This window comes from Haliotis asinina, chromosome 12, assembly GCF_037392515.1.
Source record: "Haliotis asinina isolate JCU_RB_2024 chromosome 12, JCU_Hal_asi_v2, whole genome shotgun sequence".
In the NCBI taxonomy this organism is placed as follows: domain Eukaryota; kingdom Metazoa; phylum Mollusca; class Gastropoda; order Lepetellida; family Haliotidae; genus Haliotis; species Haliotis asinina.
The window spans coordinates 41,645,527-41,670,995 of record NC_090291.1 but is presented as its reverse complement, the minus strand read 5'-3'; the positions used below and the strand labels follow the sequence as shown (position 1 = coordinate 41,670,995).

The window sequence follows — 25,469 nt, the reverse complement described above, 5'->3', positions numbered from 1 at the left end:
TGCTGTTCATGTCCACACATTCTCTAGACATCTTCCTCGTTTCCTCGGTTCCTCGTTTCCTCGTTTCCTCTGTTCCTCGGTTCCTACTGCAACGCCCGTCATCTTCTCCATAGACACCGCCAATACCCATGCACTATAAACCACGATCATTCTGTTGCTTCACGGTCCGCCCAAAGGTGGACAGATCAAATCACGATCAGTTTACGAGACGGTTCTAACAGCAATAGACAGATTATTGCCGATTCCCACTCCCATGGGAAAAGCAGATGTCCACTTGTTAAAGGTAAATGAAATTCGAAGAAGAAAATCTTATCTCCCTCTCAGGTTAATCTTCCCAGACAGGCCGTCGTGATATCCTAATTTGTTGCTGAGGACGATCATCGAGTAAGGATATCTTTATTATTGGCGTCATCTCCCATCAATGCAACCTCCTTTTATGCGCCAAATTCTCTGGGAAGAGAAACAATCGTGTTACCAGTGTATGGTCAGTGTTGAGAGCTCTCGTCTGCCTCAATCTTATCTTTAAGACGCCGTAACCAATGGTGAATAAAGCAGACATAGAGGTATTGACATATATGATGACTAAGCAGGTAGAAAGGGTGAAAGTTTTCTTGGCCGTTGGCGTGTCTTTTTTAACGGTATTCCAGTTTAACGCGTCATGTCAAAATAAAATGATAAGTCGTCTTTTATAGCGCAGGGTCTCCAAACACCAAATGATTGCTCGCGGCGCCTATGTAGGGACAGCTATCCAAGGCATCAGGGTGATATTTTCGGAAGACTTTGACTTTGCCTGGAAGGTAGCTAAACAGTGTTTCAGTGTTTATAATGAAGAAGGCTAGATTATTCCAGAGAGAGGCGGATGTGAAAGAGAAGCATCTGTGGCCAAAGGTTTTCAGTTTGGCTGTGGGAATTGTGAGCAGTGAGTTGTTGGCTGATCTGAAACAGCATGGTGGAACATACTCTTTCACCAAACTGGTCAGGTAGGATTGAGCTGTACCATTGATACAGCGGTATCTGATGAAGAAGATTGTATTCGATCCTTGCTTTGATCGGCAGCCAGTGGAGTTTGACAAGGACTGGTGTCATGTGTGACCGCTTCCTGCTTCTTCTGATGTCTGCTAAGGGTAACCCGATGCTATGTAGGTCTCAGATTCGGGACTTGAGGAAAATCTGGTCCATTTGGAGCTTTCACGTTTAGCAGAAGAGTTGGGGGAAAGAGAAAATGTTGCTCGGGACTTTGCGTCAGACGACCATATACACATTTAACACTTTGTTGATATCCTCGAGATCGTTAGACCATCACGTAAACCACGACAGTGAGGTGAGTGCGTTTCGCCTGAAACCGGCGAGGGACTCCCACAAGGTCGATTATCGGCGAAGGTTTAGTCTGATATCAGTGGAGCGCATCTGGCTTCTTACGGCAATGATATCATGTCAACTTAAGTCAGACACCAGTGAAGCACACTTAAATACTTAAGCACTTTAGTCTGGCACCAGTGGAGCAATCATATCCAAGGGACAAGAACAGTGACATGATGGTGCACTAAACGTATAAGTGATGAATGTGGCACTGTAACATAACACATAGGTGAGAGTCAATTTTCGTAACAATAATATTTTTACCAGCATGAAGAACTGATAACACTACATCTTGTTGGTAATGTGTTGCCTTTGTCTGAACCACAAAGTTTTAATCTTAATACATTGGTTAATTCCAAGAGGAGGCAGTGATCTGTTTTCCTACATGGATAGAACACGATTTAATCCCAGTGCTGTCACGTTCCATTAATCCAAGAGAGAAAATATCCTGTTTTTGTACACGGAATCACGCGGAGGAAATGCACTTTACCACTGAATCAAGACTGCGTGGAATTTATCTTGTTTTGCGTAAATGCATTGAGCAGTTGTCAAGACAACACACAGATTGTTATGATATTGGTATGTATTCAGTTGTTCATACTAAATTAAATGAGACCCGTGAAGGTCCCGGGGTAGAATAGACCTTCAGCAACCCATGCTTGCCATAAAAGACGACTATGCTTGTCGTAAGAGGCGACTAACGGGATCGGGTGGTCAGGCTCGCTGACTTGGTTGACACATGTCATCGGTTCCCGATTGCGCAGATCAATGCTCATGTTGATGGATTATCTGGTCCAGATTCAATTATTTACAGATCGCCGCCATTTAGCTGGAATATTGCTGAGTGCGGCGTAAAACTAAACACACTCACTAAATCAAATGAACAAGAGTGAGTGAGTGAGCGAGTGAGCGAATATATTTGCTGCAAACGTTGAAATCGAATCCCGTATATATCGCCCCAGTGATTTATCTTTTTAGCGGAAACATTAGCCTCAAGAAAAAGTGTATTCTATGGAGATATTACCAGACGAGTGTCTGTGAGGTATCATTCATCTTATTTTTTTATCTTTGGAGACAAAAACTACCTTTCGGAACAACGTGTTGTAAGATAAATGATACCTTACCAACAGGGCTGCAGTAATGTGTTTCTTACAGTCTGTAAAATTGTTCCTTTTCTGTGTTGTCTGTTCACGTGATCACAATGGCGCAGTAATACAAGACCCAACGGTCATATGGAACGTCATGCGACCTAGTGCATGCGTACTACTCACACCAACTGTAACCATCCACACAAACGTATCCGTTGTACCAGAGTGAAGATTAACAGACCAAAGGACTCTTAAAATAACAGTGTTCGCCAAGACCTGAGCTCGTCCAAAGCACGACTTTAGGTTATGAAACAATTACAACCAGCGATTTAGATGGCTGACTTTGTAAGTAGTAGTAACAATTCACGATGGAGAAACCGATTCACTTGCTTGGATTTCGTTTTCAAATGAACGGATGTGTTTATGTAAGTCGACTGCAGCAGATCCTCAGGAATCGGGCCTAATTGAACACAGCAAGTGACAGGTTCTACTCAAATATTGAACACACATGTGTGGATCAATGAACAGGGGCATGTTGCCCGTCTTGATGCCATGGTTACTTCAGGGATTGTCTTCAGTAATAAACATGTATGCGTGCGAGGGATAGTTCCTCAAGAGTGCATCCAACGGTGCCAAACATGCATGTCGTGATTCCAAAAGTTTATCTGAGTAGAAGCTGTACTCTCAGGCGCTTTCACAGAACGAGTGGAAAGTGAAGAAGCTGTTATCTATGATTTTATGATATCAGATAACAGTTGAATGTTTATAAATTCTATATCATCCCTGTTAACAAAACTGACTGCTGTTTTCTCTCTGTTGTCCTGTACTATAGATATTCATATGTCTACATACTTTGTAAGTAATTTTTTTTGTTTCAGCTACTTAGTAAAGTAATGAGGAAGGTGACGTCACTTACATGGTGATGTAATAAATGGGTTTATTGGTAAATAATAGAAAAAGTTAATATAATCACAATAATCACAATAAACAATCGAGGATGGATGTCGGTTGGCTGGATGTACAACTGAAAACCAATGAAACAGAATGACCTGTGTGGTTCTTGATGCAGCACATTAATAGTATCGTAACGTATTATATTCCAATGTAAGAAGTAAACAAGAGGTGCACTCATAGCTTGTATCCCTGTAGCGCTGCGTCTGTGAATTATTGTGACCAGTGGTGATATAGTAACAATTTTCATGCTCGATAATTTCATGACTGGCTTGTTTTCCTCCTCTTCTTTCAGACTGGTTCTTGATGCTTATCACACTAGGAAATGTCAACCAAGGTACAAAGGACATAATTCTACCAATAATTGTGATCTACGATGTTAAAACTCTACTTGTCTGGTGCTTGATGACCCATGGCCTTGGTTTTCACCCACACAGGGAGCATTTATATCAGAATTGTATTGGAGACAGATAAAATGTCAGGATATTAAAAAGTGTTGGTGTTTTGTGGAAAAAATCTGAACCAAAATGTTAGTTCCGTTACATGGCAGTTTGAGCATCGTCCTGAGATAATGCAGCTCTTATAATGTGTGATCGATATCTACCTTCAACATGACCATGGCGATACCATAAAAGCTCTGAAAACATCATGTATCATTTCTTGCAAACCCAATTTCTGAGGTCTGTCATTTCGTTCAAGATATACTCAAAAGATATTTCTACACGCAACACTAATCTGTTTTCTCATTGGTTGAATAATTGCCCATAGAATAAACGCCATTAACCTAGAAATAATGTCAGCCTAGTCATTCTGTTAATATTAAATTCAGACCAGTTTATTACCTGGTAGTAGTTTCTGGGTTTAACCATTGTGTCGTGTGCTCGGTTTACAACACAGTTCTTCTAGAACGCAGATAAAAGGCGTATTAAATCACCAATAAAACGCACTGAGAGAATGAACACTGGACGTAATGACAGAGAAATTGATTTGTTTGGATTGTTGTCCTTTACAACCGACCATTCAGTGTTTTCCTGGGATGTTTTCTGTCCATCTGAAAGAATTCGTAAGCGGAAAATAAGACGGCGCGTGCCAAAATCAAACAAATCGAGGCTTATTATTTCGCCCATGTCAAAGTGGCGTCCCTGTTGGAATCACCGTCGACGACATCAACGTCCCCTTCGGCGTCATTTCCCTGACAGATTTAACGCCTGAATCTGGCTGCTCTATGTACAGGCACGCGCTGAAGACCATCGGGACCTCTTGGAATGACTGCTTTGTCTATTCATGTATTCCTCGTGGGTCTTACATATCAGTACAATCTTCTGTGTTGCCAAGATGAAAAATTATTTGTTTTCTGTGGTGTACAGGGCAGGGGATGGTTGGGGTAGCCTAAAGTGTTCGCTTGTCTTGTCAAAAGGTTCGATTAATGGAATAGGTAAAAAGTGAGAGGCCGTTTTCTTGCTTCTTAAATAATTCTAATCACGGTCACTCACTTAAGTCAACGAGTTTTGCAAAATATTTAGCTACTTTGTCTATATCAGGAAGTAGGTCTAACACTGCCATGGAAACATGTACCCGTAGTTGTAATTGGTGTTCTGGTTCCTTATTTATCCAAAGTTTTGTGTTACAAGGGTATTGGTTCACGTCTAAGAACACAACCAATATATTCGGTGATACAAAACATATCGCCTTACGTACACCGGCTGTTGGTGGTCGGTACGCTTGGATAGCCGTATCATAGTTAATGACGAAGTCACGAAATCTGGTCGCAGTTCTATCTCATATTCACAGATAGGATATTCACAAACAGGAGCAATATAAAAAGAAAATCAAATATATATTTAAACAGACAGACAGACAGACACTCATATATGTATACACATACACATACACACATACATACATACATACATACATACATACATACATACATACATACATACATACATACATACAAAACATACATACATACATTCCACTGAACAGTTAGAGCACATTTTGTTGTTTTTTTATATATAAGTATATAGGTGTATACGTATATACAAGTATGTTGATCACGTCGACTCAAGAGGGCATGTAAATCCATCTATTCCATACACCATTAGAGCCATTACTTGTTAGACTCTTACAATGTCAATGACAATCTATATTTTTCTCCAGCCAAATGAGCCGGCCGTCACGTACGGAGATGTATGACATTGATGAGAGACCTATAAATCTGTTGCAACAAATGTCATCTTAAAATTTATGACAGCGTAATGCTGCACTTTCAATCGCTGACTACGATGCACGGGTAGCCCTGTAATCTAAGAGCACAAAAGAAACGTTACCCTCCTATCCTTATGAGTAGCGTAAAAACTATCAAAGATATGGTAGTAGGTGTTAGTTTACAAGAAAGTTTAACAACACCGATTTATGCAAATCACAAAAAAAATTTCTCAGATGCATTCATATTTATGTCAAATGCATCTTTTTTAGAAGAAGTAATTTGTCCTATTTTCGATCATGCCGAAATAATGTGTGGATATTCCCGTCATGCTATATCGAGTTATACGGTAAACTACATTTATGACGACCATACGTCTTAGGAACTGACAGATATATCGAACTGTTCCGACTATTTGCCTTATTTGGTTGAAATTAACGAACCATCGTTTTACCGAAAATAGGTTAGTGGTGTGTTGGAGTTCGTTAAAACCTTAATTTGTTGACGCAGATTCGTTTGGTTAATGTCCCTGCTTTCTGTACAATGTTTCAGGAACGTAATCGGATAAAGTTCCGATGTTAGAGAGAGTGAGGATGGTTTCACGCCGCTTTTAGCAGCATTCAAGCAATATCACGGTGGGAACACCAGCATCTACACTAAACTAAAAGTAGTCTTGATAACTGTGAGAACGCTATATCTGTAAAGTAGTAATTGTATAATTCTGCATTTGTCATATTTATTGCAAATATATCTTCCTGCAGAGAAAGTCCGTCGATCTAAAAAATCTAATCTTATTGATAGGGGATTATATCAATTGGTAACATATCGCCTGTGTTCAGTTTACCAAAACCGATCTAAGATTTCGGTAATCAATAGTCTAATCTCCATCACCAGATTCCGCATCACCGGCAGATGCCATCACCGGCGGTACCGGACACCGCTTCTTGAACGATCAAATCAACGTAGAGATTGTCTTTTAAGCGTGTGTGCCGCCATTACACCAAATGTGCCGAGCATGATGTAATTACTTTAATGGAGAATCTCCTCTTCAATGTCCGTGATCAAACACTGAGAATGGGCTGGTGGATGCACGTCGTAAGTTGTTGATCTGTGATCACTGATGCTGTATGAAGGGTTAATGGGGAGGGGTGGTTTAGGGGAGGGGTGGTTTGGGTTTCGCACAGTATATGGAGGTGGTGATCACTGATGCTATATGAAGCATTATTGGGGATGGGTGGTTTAGGAGAGTATAGTATACAGGGCTGGGGGACACGATAACATGCAAAACCATTATTATGCAGATCACAGAGAATCTGTTCTTATGACAAACTGTGTAAGGTTCTGTAGTTAGGTTTGTCCTGAAACAGTTAAGCAGTATCCCATTTATACTGTGTGTGTGTGCTTAGTATGCGCGGAAGGAGCTGTGTATTGAGACGGTCACCCACTTTGGGTGAAACCCTCCTGTACGTGTGTGGTGCTGGCAAATTCTGCAAAGCAAACTGATTAATGAATTGAGTTCATTTTTACGCCGTACCTAGCAATATTCCATCAATATGGCCGCGGTCTGTCCATCATCGAGTCTGGAAAGTCCAGTGGTCGATAACATGAGCACTCGAGCAGCGATCTACACAACTGGGATATGATGACACGTGTCAGCCACGTCAGTGAGCCTGACGACCCAATCCCGTTATCCTCTTACGTCAAGCATGGGTTACTGAATGCATGTCTTTGGTGGTTATCACTTAACAAGAGGCTGTGCATGAGACCACATACTAGAGATGGGTAATATTTCTTGTAGTCAATCGCAGACCAACCGATGGCAAAATTATTAATTGCTAAACCCAGCTTCGCGAAATTGGTATTCCCAAGGAGACACTGCAGCATCATCGTACGTCCTAATCTGTTTATGTGAAGGTTATGTGAAGATAACAGACGAATCAACAGTCATCCGCTAACAACTAATGTTATGAGATCAAATACATGTGTTAGTCGACTCGACTGTTATGAGATCCAATGAATGTGTTAGTCGACTCGACTGTTATGAGATCCAGTGAATGTGTTAGACGACTCGACTGTTTTTGAGATCCAGTGAATGTGTTAGACGACTCGACTGTTATGAGATCCAGTGAACGTGTTAGTCGACTCCACTGTTATGAGATCCAGTGAATGTGTTAGTCGACTCGACTGTTATGAGATCCAGTGAATGTGTTAGACGACTCGACTGTTATAAGATCCAGTGAATGTGTTAGTCGACTCGACTGTTATGAGATCCAATGAACGTGTTAGTCGACTCGACTGTTATGAGATCCAGTGAATGTGTTGGTCGACTCCACTGTTATGAGATCCAGTGAATGTGTTAGTCGACTCGACTGTTATGAGATCCAGTGAATGTGTTAGACGACTCGACTGTTATGAGATCCAGTGAATGTGTTAGTCGACTCCACTCTTATGAGATCCAGTGAATGTGTTAGACGACTCGACTGTTATGAGATCCAGTGAATGTGTTGGTCGACTCGACTGTTATGAGATCCAGTGAATGTGTTAGTCGACTCGACTGTTATGAGATCCAGTGAATGTGTTAGTCGACTCCACTCTTATGAGATCCAGTGAATGTGTTAGTCGACGCCACTGTTATGTCTTCCTGTGAATGTATTGGACAATTCTAATGTCATGAGATCCAATAAATGCGATAATGCTGTCAGATGAGATTAACTGACTGAGGCTGTAATATTATGTTACGTATAACGACTTATTGCCCTAGAAAAAGCTCGCCACATTGCCTGCTTGTGTGCTGCTTGGTCGATGACCTTCACATAACCACTCTGTGAGAGACCAGTTCTGTGTTTATGCAGATGAAACCGTGTCTGGTCATTGACTTCAAAACAGCTAATCAAACTGCCTCACCTTGGATCTTCAGCCTCAACCGTGAATTTTCTGAACATACGTGGTGATCATTTTTAAAGTTCATCCTTTTAACACAAGTGCCTCCGTCTGAAGAAATACACAAGATTCAAGTTGATCAGGGATACAACCCCACTAAAAGGCGTCATAAATTTACATTGTTTTACGTCAGCTGAGAAAACGACATTCATATTCTAAATGACAGATTAAAATGATTCTGAACGATTGCCATGACTCTACGTGTGTTTGTGATAGGGGACGCCGATTTTGGGTATGCTCATCCCATCACTGACATTTGGTATCATCACTGCTCGATGGTGATCCATTAACACGAAACAGACGGAATAATGGACCTTTAGCATCGATCCCTTTATTGCTTTATTTTACACGGAGGACTACTACTTTCTCTTTTACAAAATTTGGCTCTGAAAGTTTCCAGCTGAAGAAGGTCGTTTTATGTTCAAATAAGTTGCTGATTTTGAACCAAGGCAACTCTGACAGTGTACACCCCGTAAATCCTTGCTTTCTGAAACAGTCAGTTATAGTCCACATCAATCTCCAATAATGGTTAACGGGGTTTTATAACAGTCTCGTCTCAAGTGAGACAGGAGTCGTCAGAAAAATGGTTGACTTAAGCCTTCGTGGTGTGGTAAGATTGTCACCGTGGGATGCGCAAGGCCGGTTGTTCGATCTTACCAAATAGCACCAAGAGCTGGCACTCGTTAACCTGTCTTGTGCTTTTCGTAAGGGGTAAATCGAGAAACTAGCCTCTTCGAAACCAACACCCCACCATCCCAATTTGGTGAGACTCAGTAGGCTGCCACAATAATAACTAACACTAAAGCTTCTCCCTCGACACGCACACCCTTAGAAAGCAGATAATATCAGATGAAATATTTTACGACTCCTCAATAACTACATTCGTCTCCCATCGAACTGTTCACGAATAAAGGTGTGTCAGTATAAGGGAGATAACTCGTCTCCGTGCTAACAATCACGGTCTCAAGATAGACCAAACCTGCCTAGTTCGAGTCTGGTCAATAATTTTGAGCTGTAGTTTAAGTATCGCAAACGATATTTGTATGTTTATCACAAAATTAAGTTGAACAAAACCCCATTTTGTCACATGACTATAATTGCTTTGCCATGCCATTGATGAATCATAGCTGTAAAAATGTTGCATGTTGTGTTTTTGAAACATGTTTACGTTGTCATTGTATAAAAATGGTATTTTGCGAAATACGTAAATTGTAAAACAATACCTTGTTAGTTACAAAGCCTGGTTTTAGATACCAGGGCAGACACTCACTACACCATAGAGGCGTTTGTAACAAACAATGGACTGTGTCAATACTTTTGTGATGGTTTGATAAACAACTCTTTTATTTTTAGGACATAAATCCTGTAAAACACTCACAGAGTTATTATTATCCTCGTTTAATTCAGTGTTGTATGTTTATTAGTTTTCGATTGCATTAAATTGGTCCACTTTTGAGCCTAACAGACTTTAGCCTTCATGGGAATCCTGACCCGTTTTATGGAAATCAACGGTATTCTGGATTGGATTGTTCTCTTCAGTCCAAATTCCATGGAACAATTTTGTTTAGGTAATCCTGGACTTTAGTATTTTAAAACATAATATAATAATTTACATTTTACGTATCTGGATATAATACTATTTCCACATAAATTCAGCTCTAAATACACACATATACACAATGTATTGCCCTCTTTGGTACATGTTGTAGAAGTTTACGCCCTTGAAGTAATGGCTCCGTGACACAGCCAGAGACAGCGGCTGAGCACTGGACGTTGATGAAGAACTTCTTCCAAAGATGCTTATTCTAATCCCTTTCGAAGCAGGACATGACATTCCGGAAGTTGACGAGTCCACCTACGACCTCAATCTCCCCAGTAGCGTATGACGTCAAGGCGGCCATCTTGCTGATGGTTATTTCACGCCATACTGTCTCGGTCGTCTTGACCTTGATTTGATATGATGTCAAGGTCCTGTCACCGATAAGAACGATTGAGTTTCGCACAGTTAAGGAAATAAATGTATTAGAGTCAGTAAATTCAAACAAAATAGTTGTGTTGGTATTTGGGCATGTTTCTGGCATAAACCGAACCCTCAACAGACTGAACAGCGTTGCCATGGGAGCGATTCTGATGAAGCCCTGTCTACGGTCGCCTTTTACCCTTGTATTTAGCTCTCCAAGAACTTCCAATGCTGACGTGAAATAGTAGTTACGGCCATTGGCGCTGACTTGCTGGCCACCAAGAGCCATCATACTAAGGGAGGCAATTCGGCGCGCATCTGTGTTCTGTTGGTCTACTCTAATGACATGGGAGGCCAAGGTCAAGGCCCATCTGTGATCTCCTTTATCAAGTGCTTCTTGTGCTGCAGCCACACATCTCTCAACACCGCCACCCAGATCTACATACCTATGGGCTAGTTCGTCTGGGGTCAAAGGTGAAAGGTCAACCGGGTCACCACTGAACCAACCAATGTATGTATTAAAGACGCCTTTAACGGACCACTCGACGGTGCCGTACAGTTCTATCAGATAGGGATGTGTTGCTAGATGTTCTGGTAGACGGACCTTTGTAGCAATTTCATCCGGCAGTAAGCCTTTGTTCATGAATCTAACAGTCTGATCATGAACAAATTGGATGGCGTCTCGATAACTGGTGAGCAGTGACAAGATGACATTAGCGCCCTCTAGCGGCCGTGTGTGACTCGGGACGAGGTAGTGAGGTTCAAGGTCAATAATCTTGTCCAGTGAGGATGTCCAATCTAGTAGACTGCGCGACTTCGTTCCCCTGATGGCGTAGAGGTTGGGAAAGGCTCGATAGACGTCATCGGCGCACAGGAACACCTTCTGGTCTGGCAGCCATACTCCGATCTGGTCCGGAGTCTCTCCGGGGATGTGGACAAGCTTCATGTTAACACCTACACAATAATTAATCAAATGTAAAATTACTTGTTTTTCAATGAAGTGCAATCACACTGCCATTATAATGTCCATTGCGGTTTTAGTACCAACCATATTTCCACGAGCCTACCAGTCTTGTGTCTCTAAACCAACCTGTTACAGAATAAGGGTGAAACGGTACACTCTCACCACGGTACGGTACGTATTGCGGTACATGGCCTTCTGTTCTGCCCTTTTCGGTTCGGTATATGACATATGATCATTATGCTTAAAACTGACAAGAGTGAGCGAGTGAGTGAGTTTAGCTTAATGCTGCACTCAGCAATATTCCAACTATGTGGGTAAGAGGCGACTATCGGGATCGGGTGGTCAGACTAGCTGACTTGGTTGACACATGTCATCGGTTCCCAATTGCGCAGATCGATGCTCATGTTGTTGATCACTGGATTGTCTGGTCCAGACTCGATTATTTACAGACCGTTGCCATATAGCTGGAATATTGCTAAGTGCGACGTAAAACTAATCTCACTCACTCACTCACTCACTCGCCTACTCCAACTATGTGGCGACGGTCTGCAAATAATCGAGTTAGGACCAGACAATCCAGTGATCGACAGCATGAGAAATTAACCGTAATCATTATTATTTTGAATAAACAAAACTGTCAATATATAAATTATATTAGATAAATTAACGCAACACATAAGGACTGGATAGCAAATGGCAAGTGATCCTTCGAGCAATCATCGGTACTGTTCGGAATAGCTCGCATCTCACGCGAGATCACTCAGGTTGACAGTATCGCTGAATGATCACATGTCTGTAAATAACACCTATTTTCAGGTCAAGTCGTCACATTCATAGCTGACCAGTTGTGGAAACATATCGAAGTGTAATATGACGTGTATCAATTATATTTTTTATATTGTACGAATTGTTGTCGCTGATAATGTTTTTAGGTGTTTGGGTTAAAAATGACACTGATGCAGCCAGAAAATAAACCACTGAATATTCAGTATATCGAATCGTAATTACATTTGCATTCGATCTCAATTCCAGTGAGCTTATCTGTTGAACATTAGTTCAATAAAAATGTATGAAATCTCAGAAATGTATAAATTTGGAATACTTCCAATACTAATTTCGAGATTCCAAGACAGGTTTACTGAGAACATATGAGAGGTAAGTTTTGCCACGTCCCGTGACAAAATGTACCTCTCGATATAACATGTTCTCAGTAAATCCAGTGTTTATATTCCATTTGAAACGTATTAATCAAAAAGTGTGGTTGTAAGAAATTTAGGCGATTAGATTTTTTATGTATCAGATAATTTTTTACATTTATTCTAAAGTCTAACGTCTTCTACCAGTCATATCTGGATAAACCCAGTGGGAATTTTATACCTAGGATGTGTAACAACTGGTCTTTAATGCAAATGTTTGCACACTTAAAATGTATATTTGTCGTTATCCCTATCATTGTTACCGTATGTTAAAGAAGCTCGATGATAATGGAAAACAGTGTTGGGCTTGAGATGTTCCACACCTTCTTTTCCTATGTGTTTTGTCTCATGTTTGGATGTTCCAGAGTGTTGTTGGTGATAATATGTTTTTGTCAATATTTAAACAAAGACATAAAGATGTATATATTCAAACTTGGCATGAATCTATCTGTACTTCCACCTATCTCACCCACTACAGTTCCATTAAATCAATATTTCAGACTGAAATGTACATACATAATCTTCAGGACAAATCAATTGTAAGAGCATTGTGTAAATTTAGAATATCATTGCACACTTTTAAAATTACCTCGTTCCGTCAGAGAAAATGCAATGAACTTAGAGATGCTGTTTGCACAAATTGTAATTCAGGTAATTTGGAAGATGAGTTACACATATTATTTAAGTGTGATAAATATGCACAGTTAAGGCTGAAATACCTTCCAGAATTAAAAACTATTACCTCTTGTAAGGAGTCAATGGCAAACATTTTAAGCTCACATTATGAATAGTTTGCGTTCTCTTGCGTTGTATTTAAAACTTGCATTTAAAATCCACGAAAGCTGTTCAAAAGAATAGTAACAATCAACCATAATTGTACTATAGGCCATGTGGCCAGTATTACTGAATAAGCTGTCTGTCTGTCTGTCTGTCATGTTTGCATAATGTATGCAGTTACAAAAGGTATAACGCGATTGGACAACTGTTTTATTTGAAAGAGCTGAGAAAGGAACCCGGGTATTGATGTCCTAGATCTAAGTAGAGGACATTCAAGGTAATTCCGAACTTACTTCCAGGAAAAATGGCGGCTTTCTAAGAATGCAAGTCAGTAAGACATTTTAGAAACGCTATAAAAAGTTTTTGAAATGACGGTACAACAACCGAAAATACTGATTTTTGGGATTCTATTACGGCATACAGAACCAAAGGCCAAATACCGCGGTTCTACATATACCGTGGTATATCGTTTCAACCCTACTACAGAAATATCTCTCTCTTCTACTGTTAACCTCGTACAGTGATATATACTAACCCGACGCAGTCATGTCTCTCCTTTAACCAGCCACAGTCATGTCTCTCCACTGACCTGCCACATCCATGTCTCTCCTCTAACCAGCCACAGTCATGTCTCTCCACTGACCTGCCACATCCATGTCTCTCCTCTAACCAGACACAGTCATGTCTCTCCACTGACCTGCTTCAGTCACGTCTCCCTCCATTAACCTGCCACAGTCATGTCTCTCCACTAATCTGTCACAATCATGTCTCTCCACTAATTTGTCACAGTCATGTCTCTCCTTTAACCTGAAACAGTCATGTTTCTCTACAAACCTGCCACAGTCATGTCTTTTTTTTAGCCTGCCACAGTCATGCTTCTCTCCAATAACCTGCCCCGGTCATATCTCTCTACTAACCTGCCACAGTAATATCCCTCTCTATCCCCACAAACAACTTGTTGGGGAAGATAAGACCAGGTTGTCCTTCGTCTGCCACTCTCAGCTTCATTCCTATACCGGAATTGATGTGATTGGGGATGAGCACCCCAAACTGTCTCATGGCTCGCTGATAACCTATCGGGGAGGTGTAGAAGAAGGTTTGGAACTCGGACAAGATACTACGATGTGCCCAGATCTCTGGTCTCGGTTGGTCCTGCTCAATAAACCCCTGTCGTGGAAACAAAGAATGATCTTGTTTAAAACATACGCACCGGTCTGGGGAATGTCATATATTGTATTATACTAAGCGGGCTGAATGAAGAGGTTGAGTGAACAATGAGCAACTTTTTCTGTCAGCTTTCAGGTATGGGACCAGATTTACGAAGCTCTCTTAGCACTAAGATTGTCGTAATTGCTATATAACATGACCTTACGACTACCTTAGCGCTTGGAGAGCTTCAACATCTAGGCATTGGAGTTCTCACGTTACCTTCGCCATGGTCCGTTCGTTCGTTCGTGCAACACCGTAACAAGCTATATTTCACCTTAATGACGGCGGTTTGAGGAACTGGCTTAATGAACATCGACCGTGTACCATACTTTGTGAATATCTTTGCAGTTTAAAGGAAAATAACAGAACACGTGCACGTGGGTGCATCGAAAAAATGCAAGCTGCATTTCACGCATTTAGTTATATGTAACAGCAGGTAAAGTGACAGAGAGAAGTCATACTAGTACTCGGGACTACTAGAGATGGACACAGAGAAAGACATTTCTTCCTGCGGATGTATATAATGAGACATTGTACTGTCACCTAAAACTGGGTAAGTCAAACGTAATATATTTATGTTTTCAATTTGATTTTTGGAAACTTGATTTCAATAATGTGCTACGTGACCTCTTTAGTCACAACGCGCATCCCCCACTTCATAAATGCCCGTTTCCTGGAACTCGAGGTGAAATGTCGGAATTGGGTGTAAAACGGAAATGGAGCTAACAAGTTTTTATTTTAATAAATACTTGCTTAATAGGTGATACTTTGCAGGCAAACGTTCAAGAAAAATATATATAAAGATCAGTTTCACTGACGTACCCGAGCTCCGTATGTGTGGTCGGCGTGGTTGTGAGTGTAGATGATGGCTTTGACTGGCTTGCTGGTGATGTTTCTGAAGGCGGCGAGAATCTCCCTCCCAGCAGCCACGCTCTCCGTGACATCAACAATGATGATGCCGTCGTCGCCGACGATCATGATGGAGTTGGCGATGGCAAAGCCGATGGCAGAGTATACGTTGGGTGTTACCTGTAACGCTCAGAAGAACCATATGTTCGTCAAACTTTACTAACGCTGCTAAGGTCTTAATAACTTTGATATTGCTTGTTTTGTCTGAGCATCGTGGGTATGTAATCTAGAATAGATTCCCAGCAGGTCAACTGGTCGAAGACAGCGACGAAACCTGTATGTAGTACATATTAAAATGTAAAAGTATGTGTAAGAAGCAATAATAAAGTCTTTGTTTGCCATTTAGGTGTCAGACAAAGATGCTATCGTCTTATTTTCTAGCACCATAAATGGTCTACAGAAACAAACTGATCAGGTGAGCAAGTAGCACGTGTGAAATTTAAATTTCACTACACACACTTGTTGATTACTTGGCTGCTCTACCATAGCGAAAAGTGAAAACTAATTACTGATCGATCGTTTCTTAAACAACTTATTCATTCGGATGTCCCAAATCATGCGATTAATCAGGACAGTTTGTCAATTTCATGTGATTGTGTAAAAGGTGTTTTTTGGTTTTGTTTGGCAGTTTTTAGATTTTGTTCTAGTGAGCAATTCATCAGTTTCAAGTGAAATCAAACTTACTGGAGACCACTCTAAGGCCCCTGAATGGTCCATGACACGATATATCAAGTCTAGTATTGAGCGTCAAATTATTACACCAAATGGATCTGAATGTCACCGGTCGAAAATTGAAAATGAATCTTTTGCATACTTGCCGGGAGGACCTCCCTCTGAAAGCAAGTATTCCAGACCTACAACACCGGGAACCACCCGGGGTGTTTAGGGGTGGTTAGAGTGTCGACCCGGAGAGCGGAAGGTTCGATCCCCGGCCGCGTCATACCAAAAGACGTAAATTAGGGTGCTGGCGCTCGGCATTAATAGATACAATACCGGATCGGAGTCAGTATACTGTGTCTGAGTGGGGCATTTATGCTTAACTGTGGCATGGTATCTCAGTGAGCCAGCACTATAAAACCAGCAAAAGTCTGGGATAGTAGAAGCAGCCACACATGCACGTCGTCGTACGAGCGAAATATTCATAAGTACGACGTTAAACCCCATTTCACCTCACCCTCACCTCACTTCACCTCACCTCACCTCACCTCGCCTCACCTCACTTCACCTCACTTAACCTCACCACGCTGGGCGGAGAGTTATAATGGGCCTTACACATGGTAGGCCATGCAGGATATAATCTGCATTTTTGCGTGCGAGTAAATGGGATCGCCCAAACGGTTCGCTCGTCACACTGAAGATCCGTGTTCGCTTACCCACATGTTTACAATGTGTGAAGCCCATTTCTGGTTTCCATCGCCGTGATATTGCTGGGATATTGTTAACTCACTCATTTGACCATAAGGCCACCATAAGACCACCATAAGGCAACCAGTGCTGATCCTTACTTGCAACCAACTGAGCTAATACCCTCACCTGGATGATCTCTTTCTTGTTGAAGACGTGCGAGTGTTGCTTCAGAAGGTCAGGAGCGCGGACACTGGTGACAAGTCTCTCAATCTGCTCCTTCTTGGTCTGTCTTGACCACAACCAGTTGCCTCCGAACGCCGCCGCCGCGAGGACGAGGGCGACAACAACGCCAGTGTTGGCCATGTGGTACTAAGTGCAGAAACGCAAGTGGTTTTAGCAGGGGTTTACATATCCGCCCACTCAAATATAGTTTGGTTTAACAGCAGACCCGCAGAAAGAAATTAATATTCTGAAAAATATTCCATTTTAATATCGTCTAGCCTGACAATAGAAAACACCTGTTGCCTTGTCTGACAAATGAAATATGGTCAGTGACTCGTAGTACCAACTCTAAACAAACAGCGTCAAAACACACCTTTAACGCTAGGTTTCATAAATCCTTGTATGTTCTTGTACATATGATCTGTGTCTTGTCAGCGCTTTGAACATTGACCTTAACTGGTGAAGTCGGCGTTGAATGAATATTATCATCATTAATAGTTCCATAGCTTAATCGATACACTTAACACTGAGTTGCTTAATTTCTTGCTCGTGTGAACGATATGAAGTAAAGCACCTCTTTGAACCCATTCATGGTGTCCACCGCCGTGATATTGCTGGAATATTGCTAAAGCGGAGTAAAACCATACTCACTCACTATTATTGTTTTGTTGCTGTTATTAATATTAAGATAAACAATTCAGACTTATTTACATTTAGCTAGAGGCATGCATCTATGTGACCTGTGGAGGACATCTACCTGTGTCAACAACTGTATCCAAGCTAGATATGAACGTAATCTTCTTACATGCACTTCAAAGAGCGCTGTTATTGCCTGTCAGCGTACAGGCAGGTAGGTCACTCTACCTTAGCAAGTTCACTCGCACCTGTCTCCAGTGTACAAGGACATCTACGACAACTACACCCCACCCCACCCCCATCCCCACACACCACCTTACCCTCCTAACACCACTCTCCATGCATTTTAACATCATGTAAACAAGGGGATATTGAGAGGCCGTGGCCGGTTCGCACAAGGCAGCTATCTGGGTCAATCTTTTACGCGCGTCCATACCACTGTTTATAAGGCTGTAACGATATTAACAAGCGCATACCTTGTGATTGTTTATGTCGTGCCTGACGTAGGTGGAGCTGCAGCAGTTTAAGGCTCAGTTCACATCGTCAATACTGACGCAGCGCCCATTTCAGGTCAAAGTCCTTTTTATGATAACAGTGAAATAGTCTCGGGGTAAACCTGATCTTCATGCTGCTGACTGCACACGTGCCACCCAAAACAACTGGCTCAAATCGCTCTGATGTTGTTTATATCTGACAACGGAAGCAGCTGAGCTGCGGCGAGACCGTCTTTTGTCTCGTCGAACCTGGGTCTGAGCATGAGAGATCTAGACTTACTCAGGCTCTTCCCAAAGTATAGAAATTGATATATACTCTTCTTATGTTTTTTAATTTTTTTCTATCAATTGTCACATTATTATATCAGGGTACATATAGCCTCGTCCATTCATATATTTTGTTTCGAATGATAGCTATACACTCTCGCCACATTTAGAAGTAAAGATGCTTCGATTTGTATGGAGAGTGAGTGAGTGAGTGAGGTATCACTTTTAGCAATATGCCAGAAATATCACGGTGGTTTCACTCATTGTACCTATGTGGGGGAATCGAACCCGGGCCATTTCGAGGGGACGAGTTCCAGTCTCCAGAATTCCAACTACATTTCGGCAGCCTGTAAATAATCGAGTCGAGACCAAACAATCCAGTGATCGACGGCATGTCAACCAAGTCACCGACCACCTGGTCGTGGAATCTGACAAGCATAGGTTGATAAAGATCAGTTCTAACCCGGATCTTCACGGGTTCATACCTTGATGATCTCTTTCATACAATGATGATTTTCATACAATGACATGTGTCAACCAAGTCAGCAAGCCTGACCTCCCAATCCTCTTTGAAATATCAGTCTTGAAGATACCATTGGCTTCCATCAAATCAAGACTTCTGTATTTACACACATTTATTGATATACATGATAATGGTTAGTGAAAAATATAATATCGACAATAATACATGTATGCTAATTAAAAATCGCGAATAAAAAAAATTTTACAACGGATATACAAGCCATATTTCATATTATCTTGTTAATGACAAAGGACGACGTTATACACGGTTTTGGTAAGATAGACGAACTTACATTGCATCTTTTTACTTTAGAAAACCCCACTGACATTCATATCTTATGCTTACACTAACGTGTAAGTTATACATAGCTTATATAACATAGTCTCCATCCCTGTGAGAGAGGATGGTTTAAGACATTTATATCCATGTACTAACACTATCACGACGGGTAACCCTAGAGCTGGGCTTAAAGATGGTGCACACCTATTTGAGGAATCGAAAGCAGACATTTTGTGTGACGGCGAAACGCGGTATCCACTAGGCTATTCATTGGATCAGTGTTATTAACGCTTTTGCCAATATCTAGAAAGAAATAATTTTTTTACGTCATTCAGCACATATATCTATGTAACCTTTGGCAAGATTGCAGTAATACTTTTAAGGGGATCATACGTGCATATTGTTCTATATCCATGGTAACTCGAACGTTGTGAATAAATGACGCTCTCAGTTTCCCTCAAAGCAGTCGAACAGGGCTTTAAGGATCTCCACGTCTCCTTCGACCTTTGCTTCGGTGAGAGACACTGCTGATTTTTCTACCAAACGAGAGATCAACACGTCTCGCCATTTGGCGTCATCAATATCCACTCTGACGTCGTACTTCTTGGGAGGCCGGTCCTTGATGATGACTACAGAGTTCCTCAGCTGCATTGAGACCATAGATTTAGGGTTCTGGAACTCGAACAAAACCGTGACATTAACCTGTCCGCACTTCTCTGCTGCGAAGCGGACCCCGAGGACTTTAAACAGTGTGAAAAGTGGCATCCCGCGGATGAATCGAGCCATTGTGAGAGGTCCTGGTCGGGCGTCAGCTGCACCGATGACCTCAAGGGCATATGTGTGGAAGTAGTTCCGGCCGTTGGAACTAATCTGCTGATTACCAATCTCCATCATGCACTGAGATGCAATGTCACGTGCGTCTTTATTCATATCATCAGCTCTAATGACGTGGGAAGATACAGTCAAACCCCATCTGTAATCCCCTTCGTTCAGAGCCTTTCTTGCCATCTTCACCATGTTGTCAATTCCTCCCCCAATGGCTACATAGCGATTGGCCAATTCGTCTGGGGTCAGAGGTGAAAGGTGCACCGGGTCGCCGTCGAACCATCCGAGGTAGGTATTAAATACACCCTTAACGGACCATTCCACTGTTCCGTAAAATTCAAGCAAGTATGGATGGGTAGCTAATTGTTCCGGCAGACGGACTTTTGCGGCAATCTCGTCTGGCATCAAACCTTTGTTCATAAACCTGATTGTCTGATCATGAACAAACTGGATGGCGTCTCGGTAGCTGGTCAGCAGTGACATGATGGAATCAGCGCCCTCTAACGGACGTGTGTGACTCGGGACGAGGTAGTGAGGTTCAAGGTCAATAATCTTGTCCAGTGAGGATGACCAGTCTAGTAGACTGCGAGACGGCGTTCCCCTGATGGCGTAGAGGTTGGGGAAGGCTCGGTAGACGTCGTCAGCGCACAGGAACACCTTCTGGTCTGGCAGCCATACTCCGATCTGGTCGTTTGTTTCTCCGGGGATGTGGACAAGCTTCATTGAAACACCTGAAATGATGAAACATAACACAATATGTATGCATTGTAGGACGCTTCACACAATACTACAGGCATGAAGAATAAGAACCTTTTTCACCTGTCCTCGGAAAGTGATGCCGTATTAAATGCTGGTCATTTGTAAAAAGTGCTCTCAGGTACTTTCGTAACCGGGTCTTGAGATTCTAGTCACCGATATTTCCATTGTGAAATGAGGTATAACCCTGTTACAAAGCACAATGCAAAATCTGCTCGTAGCACTCTACTCACGACAGTCGAACCCTCGCGATCAAAACAACGTTTCTTATCGGGTTTTGTCTTGAGGTTACAGTGTGAGAAGAGGCTCTGTGTGAAATGAGGCTCTGTTACCAAGCCAACGGTCACACGGAAGGTACCTAAAGGCGACATGCGGGTCAAGACGCCAAATGCATTTCAATTAGTTGTGCAGAATTATGATGTGAGTGAGTATTTTTGTACGCCGTTTATAGCAATATTCCAGAAATATCGCAGCAAAAGACACGAGATATGGGCTTCACAAATTGTACCCATGTAGGGAATCAAACCTGTGTCTCCAGTGTGATGACCGAACGCTTTGATCACTAGACCACTCATGTTAACGAACATTCCTCTTCCGGCACAAAGGTCAACAAGAACCATATACAAACCTGCATAGCTGATATCCCGCTCAGATCCTATAAACAGCTTGTTTGGCATGACAAGGCCGAAGTCCATCTTGTCTTTGTCAAGGGTCAGGGTGAACCCTATCCCTGAGTTGATCTGCGCAGGCGTGAGGGTACCAAACTGGCGCATACCGCGAGTCAGTATGATTTCATTACTGTGGAACAATCTCTGGAACTCTTTGAGGATAAGCTGGTGAGCCCAGACGTCGGGAGGGTGCGCGGGGTCCTCGATGAATGACTGCAAAATGAATTTAGTTGATCACATTATTCAATTAAATTATTTACCTACATCTATGTCATATAGTTCATATATGTTTAAGAAATATCGAGGTGGCTTGTAACCTTTTGAATGCGCAACATCCCACATCGATCTATGATAATAGGCAATAGTGAGTGAGTGAGTGTGATTTACGCCGATTTCACCAAATTTAAAGCAACTGTGGTGACACCAGAAATGGCCTTCACACATTGTACCCATCGAACCCGGGTCCTGGGCGTGACGAGTGAGTTCAACCAGAAAGCTATCCCATCGCTCCTATGATACCTCACCTTGCCTGACCAACCGACTAACGTACCCTAACGAAGACAGGCAATAGAGAGCTTGATGTCCAGTCAGTAATGTAGACGTAAACTCACACAGGCAGTCGCCAACATATTCTCACCTTGGCACCGAAAGTATGGTCGATGTGGTTGTGGGTGTAAATGATGGCGCGCACAGGCTTCTTGGTGATGGCCCGGAGATCTCGAAACACGTCATCGCCAGCTGAGACACTCTCGGTGACGTCGACAATGATGACGCCGTCATCGCCCTCGATCATGATGGTGTTGGCAAGGGCGTATCCGACAGCGCAGTAAACGTTGGGCGTCACCTGCAGTCCAGTGAGAACGTTAAGAATAAACGCAGTTCTCTGGATCAAGACTAGTTCGTTAAATGGATCTTTTGGGCGTGTTTGTTAATAATTAAAAAAAATATGTACGCACAAAATCTCGTCAACTGGACCCAACGTATTTAGTCTTTCATACTCTAAAACAAAAAGATCCGAATTTCAGCTGCCGTCAATATTTTCCATGCTAATGTTTTTATCCTGATTTTTATCATAACATACTTGGTCATCGAAAGCATACACTTTAAGACTAGATGTGGCCAAACGTTAAGGAAACGTTACTGGGGTGAAAACACTCCCTGACACACTGCAAGCTGGAGTGAGTATTATTTTACACCGGTTTTAGCAATATTCCACCAATATCACGGCGGGGGACATTAGAAATGGACTTCATCCGGGTCTTTGGCGTGACAAGCGGGCGTTTTAACCACTATTGAGTGAGTGAGTGAGTTTAGTTTCACGCCGCACTCAGCAATATTCCAGCTATATGGCGGCGGTCTGTAAATAATCGAGTCTGGACCAGACAATCCAGTGATCAACAACATGAGCATTGATCTGCGCAATTGGGAACCGATGACATGTGTCAACCAAGTCAGCGAGCCTGACCACCCGATCCCGTTAGTCGCCTCTTACGACAAGCTGAGTCGCCTTTTATGGCAAGCATGGGTTGCTGAAGGCCTATTCTACCCCGGGACCTTCACGGGTCTTTAACCACTATTGAAGTCAATGCATCATATCCGTATCATCTCAATTTCTTGTTTGTTTCATATTTAGTCATCGCGGTGCATGCCTTCTTTTGCACGGTAGTGTATTAATACATCATTTAATGAGACAGGTAATACTTCATGTCAGTGGCACCTGTCTATCCCCTTATCTGGATGATTGGTTGTTTGATTTGCTGTTTTACGCCGCACTATATGGCGGTAGTCTGTAGATTATCGGGTCTGGACAAGACAATCCAGTAATCAACGACATGCGCACCGATCTACGCAACTGGGATACGATAACATGTGTCAACCAAGCCAGAGAGCCTGACCACTCGATCCCGTTCGTCGAATCTGACATGCATAGTGTGATCAATCCTACTCGGATCTTCACGGGTTCTTACCTTGATGATCTCTTTCTTGTTGAAGACGTTCGAGTGTTGTTTCAGAAGGTCCGGAGCGCGGACACTGCTGTTCAGTCTCTCAATTTGCTCCTTCTTGGTCTGTCTTGACCACAACCAGTTGCCTCCGAACGCCGCCGCCGCGAGGACGAGGGCGACAACAACGCTAGTGTTGGCCATGTCGTACTAAGTGCAGAAACGCAAGTGGTTTTAGCAGGGGTTTACATATCTGCCCACTCAAATATAGTTTGGTTTAACAGCAGACCCACTAAAAGAAATTAATATTCTATCTGAAAAATATTCCACTGTAATATCATCTAGCCTGGCAGTAGAAAGCACCTGTTGTCCTGTCTGACAAATGAAACATGGTCATGTTACAAATGTTGGGAACACATCACAGCTACAAAGCGTGTTACGCTGTACATACAAATGACCTACATGTCATAAAGAAATTCATATATAAATACAAAGAAATACCGATCCAAGTTTTAAACTGTTTGATGGGAAAATTCAAACAGTTTTGCTGTATGGTTCTGAAATATGGGGCACTAGGATAAATTAGAATATTGAAAAGGTACATTCAAAGTTCTGTAAATTCCTGTTACTTGTTGGTTACAGAACCGCGAACAAGGTTATTTTAGCTGAATGTGGACGTTTTCCATTATTTATTAACGGCCGCTGTCGGGTTATATCATATTGGCTAAGATTGATGAGACAACCAATTTCACGATATTCACGATGATACAGGAGATACTAATTGGGTTTCCTTCGTCAGAGCTATTCTTTTTTAGTCATGCCTTTGGAAATGTATGGCTCGCTCAAAATGTCAGCAATGCAGAATATTTCATCGTATTCAGGTAGAGATGCAAAGATATTTATCAACAAGACTGGTACAATGTAATAACGTCATCTACGTCTGTAAATTTTTATACAGAACATAAATACTGTATTAATACAGAAATTTACTTTTCAAAGATTAAATCACCACAACTTAAGCGTCCGCTCACTAAATTTTGATGTAATTTTAATGTCCAAGCCGTACGATTTGCCAAAACTGTAAATACAATAGATACCCAGTGTCCATTCTGTAATCTATCGCAAGAGGATGAGTACCATGTGCTACTTATGTGCCTGCAATACTCAGAAATTAGAAAAAAATATCTGCCTAATTTCTTTCATAACCAACCCTCGAGACAAAAATTCTGTATGCTGCTCCGCACAGAAGATAACAGGTAGCGCATATATGCATTGTTAAGATTTCTCTCAGATGTACTATTGGCCTTAGGGCCACATATACAAATAAACTGACAGTGTCTGTCTGTCTGTCTGTCTGTCAAATGACCTTCACCAGTCGCTGAGTTTAAGGAGCGCGTGAATATGGGTTTGCTCCCCTTTTCAGCAATGTTTCAAGAACTTTGGGGGGGGGGGGGGGGGGGGGGGCTGAAATGGGCTTAACACATTTTACCTATACGGGAATTAATGCCGTTAACCTGGGTATGCGACGCGACGGGAGCCACCGGGCTATCCCGACTCTCCTCGTTTTTTGGAAAGGGCTCCGATACCTTATAATTCCGTTAGACGTTGACGAACTGATGTCTTGGTATCACACATATTCTGGACACAGATGTTATCAAACTGTACATGAAAAAACACTTTTGTAAATCTTTTTTTTTATATTCCATGCGACCTTCTATGTTTCTTCGACTCAATCAGTTTGATTTTTTAAAACTGTGAACAAACTTCTATCGCGTTAAGTGAGTGAGTGAATTTAGCTTTACACCGCTTTTAACAATATTCAGGCAATGTTGCTGCGAGGGACACCAGAATTGGGCTTCGCCCATGAGGGGAATCGAACGCTTTGACAATTAGGTTACCCCACCAGCTCCTATTGCTTCAAAGTGGAAAATAACATATGTGATTCAGCAAACA

General features: G+C 42.0%; 2 protein-coding genes across 2 annotated transcripts; both read right to left on the bottom strand.

The window, feature by feature from the left end:
- Window positions 1–9,859: 9,859 nt before the first annotated feature.
- LOC137258056 (linear primary-alkylsulfatase-like) lies at window positions 9,860–18,490 on the bottom strand. Its single transcript, XM_067795605.1, has 5 exons — window positions 18,241–18,490; window positions 17,093–17,275; window positions 15,473–15,679; window positions 14,359–14,608; window positions 9,860–11,458 (listed from the first exon to the last, which is right to left on the bottom strand). Exons 2-5 carry the CDS (start codon window positions 17,267–17,269, stop codon window positions 10,350–10,352), a joined length of 1,743 nt encoding a protein of 580 aa, XP_067651706.1. The 5' UTR covers window positions 17,270–17,275; window positions 18,241–18,490; the 3' UTR covers window positions 9,860–10,349.
- Window positions 18,491–19,774: 1,284 nt separating this feature from the next.
- LOC137258057 (linear primary-alkylsulfatase-like) lies at window positions 19,775–23,724 on the bottom strand. The gene is made up of 4 exons (XM_067795606.1): window positions 23,544–23,724; window positions 22,214–22,420; window positions 21,537–21,789; window positions 19,775–20,883 (listed from the first exon to the last, which is right to left on the bottom strand). Exons 1-4 carry the CDS (start codon window positions 23,718–23,720, stop codon window positions 19,775–19,777), a joined length of 1,746 nt encoding a protein of 581 aa, XP_067651707.1. The 5' UTR covers window positions 23,721–23,724.
- Window positions 23,725–25,469: the final 1,745 nt, after the last annotated feature.

What these genes read in the sequence shown, in the direction of transcription:
- LOC137258056 (XM_067795605.1), bottom strand. Translation starts at nt 17,269, where the DNA reads ATGGCCAACACTGGCGTTGTTGTCGCCCTCGTCCTCGCGGCGGCGGCG. An exon ending in ACAAGAAAGAGATCATCCAG is followed by an intron (nt 15,680 to 17,092) that starts GTGAGGGTATTA and finishes TGAGCGTTACAG; the next exon opens with GTAACACCCAACGTATACTC. An exon ending in GAGGGATATTACTGTGGCAG is followed by an intron (nt 11,459 to 14,358) that starts GTTAGTAGAGAG and finishes ATTATTGTGTAG; the next exon opens with GTGTTAACATGAAGCTTGTC.
- LOC137258057 (XM_067795606.1), bottom strand. Translation starts at nt 23,720, where the DNA reads ATGGCCAACACTAGCGTTGTTGTCGCCCTCGTCCTCGCGGCGGCGGCG. An exon ending in ACAAGAAAGAGATCATCAAG is followed by an intron (nt 22,421 to 23,543) that starts GTAAGAACCCGT and finishes ACTGGACTGCAG; the next exon opens with GTGACGCCCAACGTTTACTG. An exon ending in ACCATACTTTCGGTGCCAAG is followed by an intron (nt 21,790 to 22,213) that starts GTGAGAATATGT and finishes TTCATTTTGCAG; the next exon opens with TCATTCATCGAGGACCCCGC.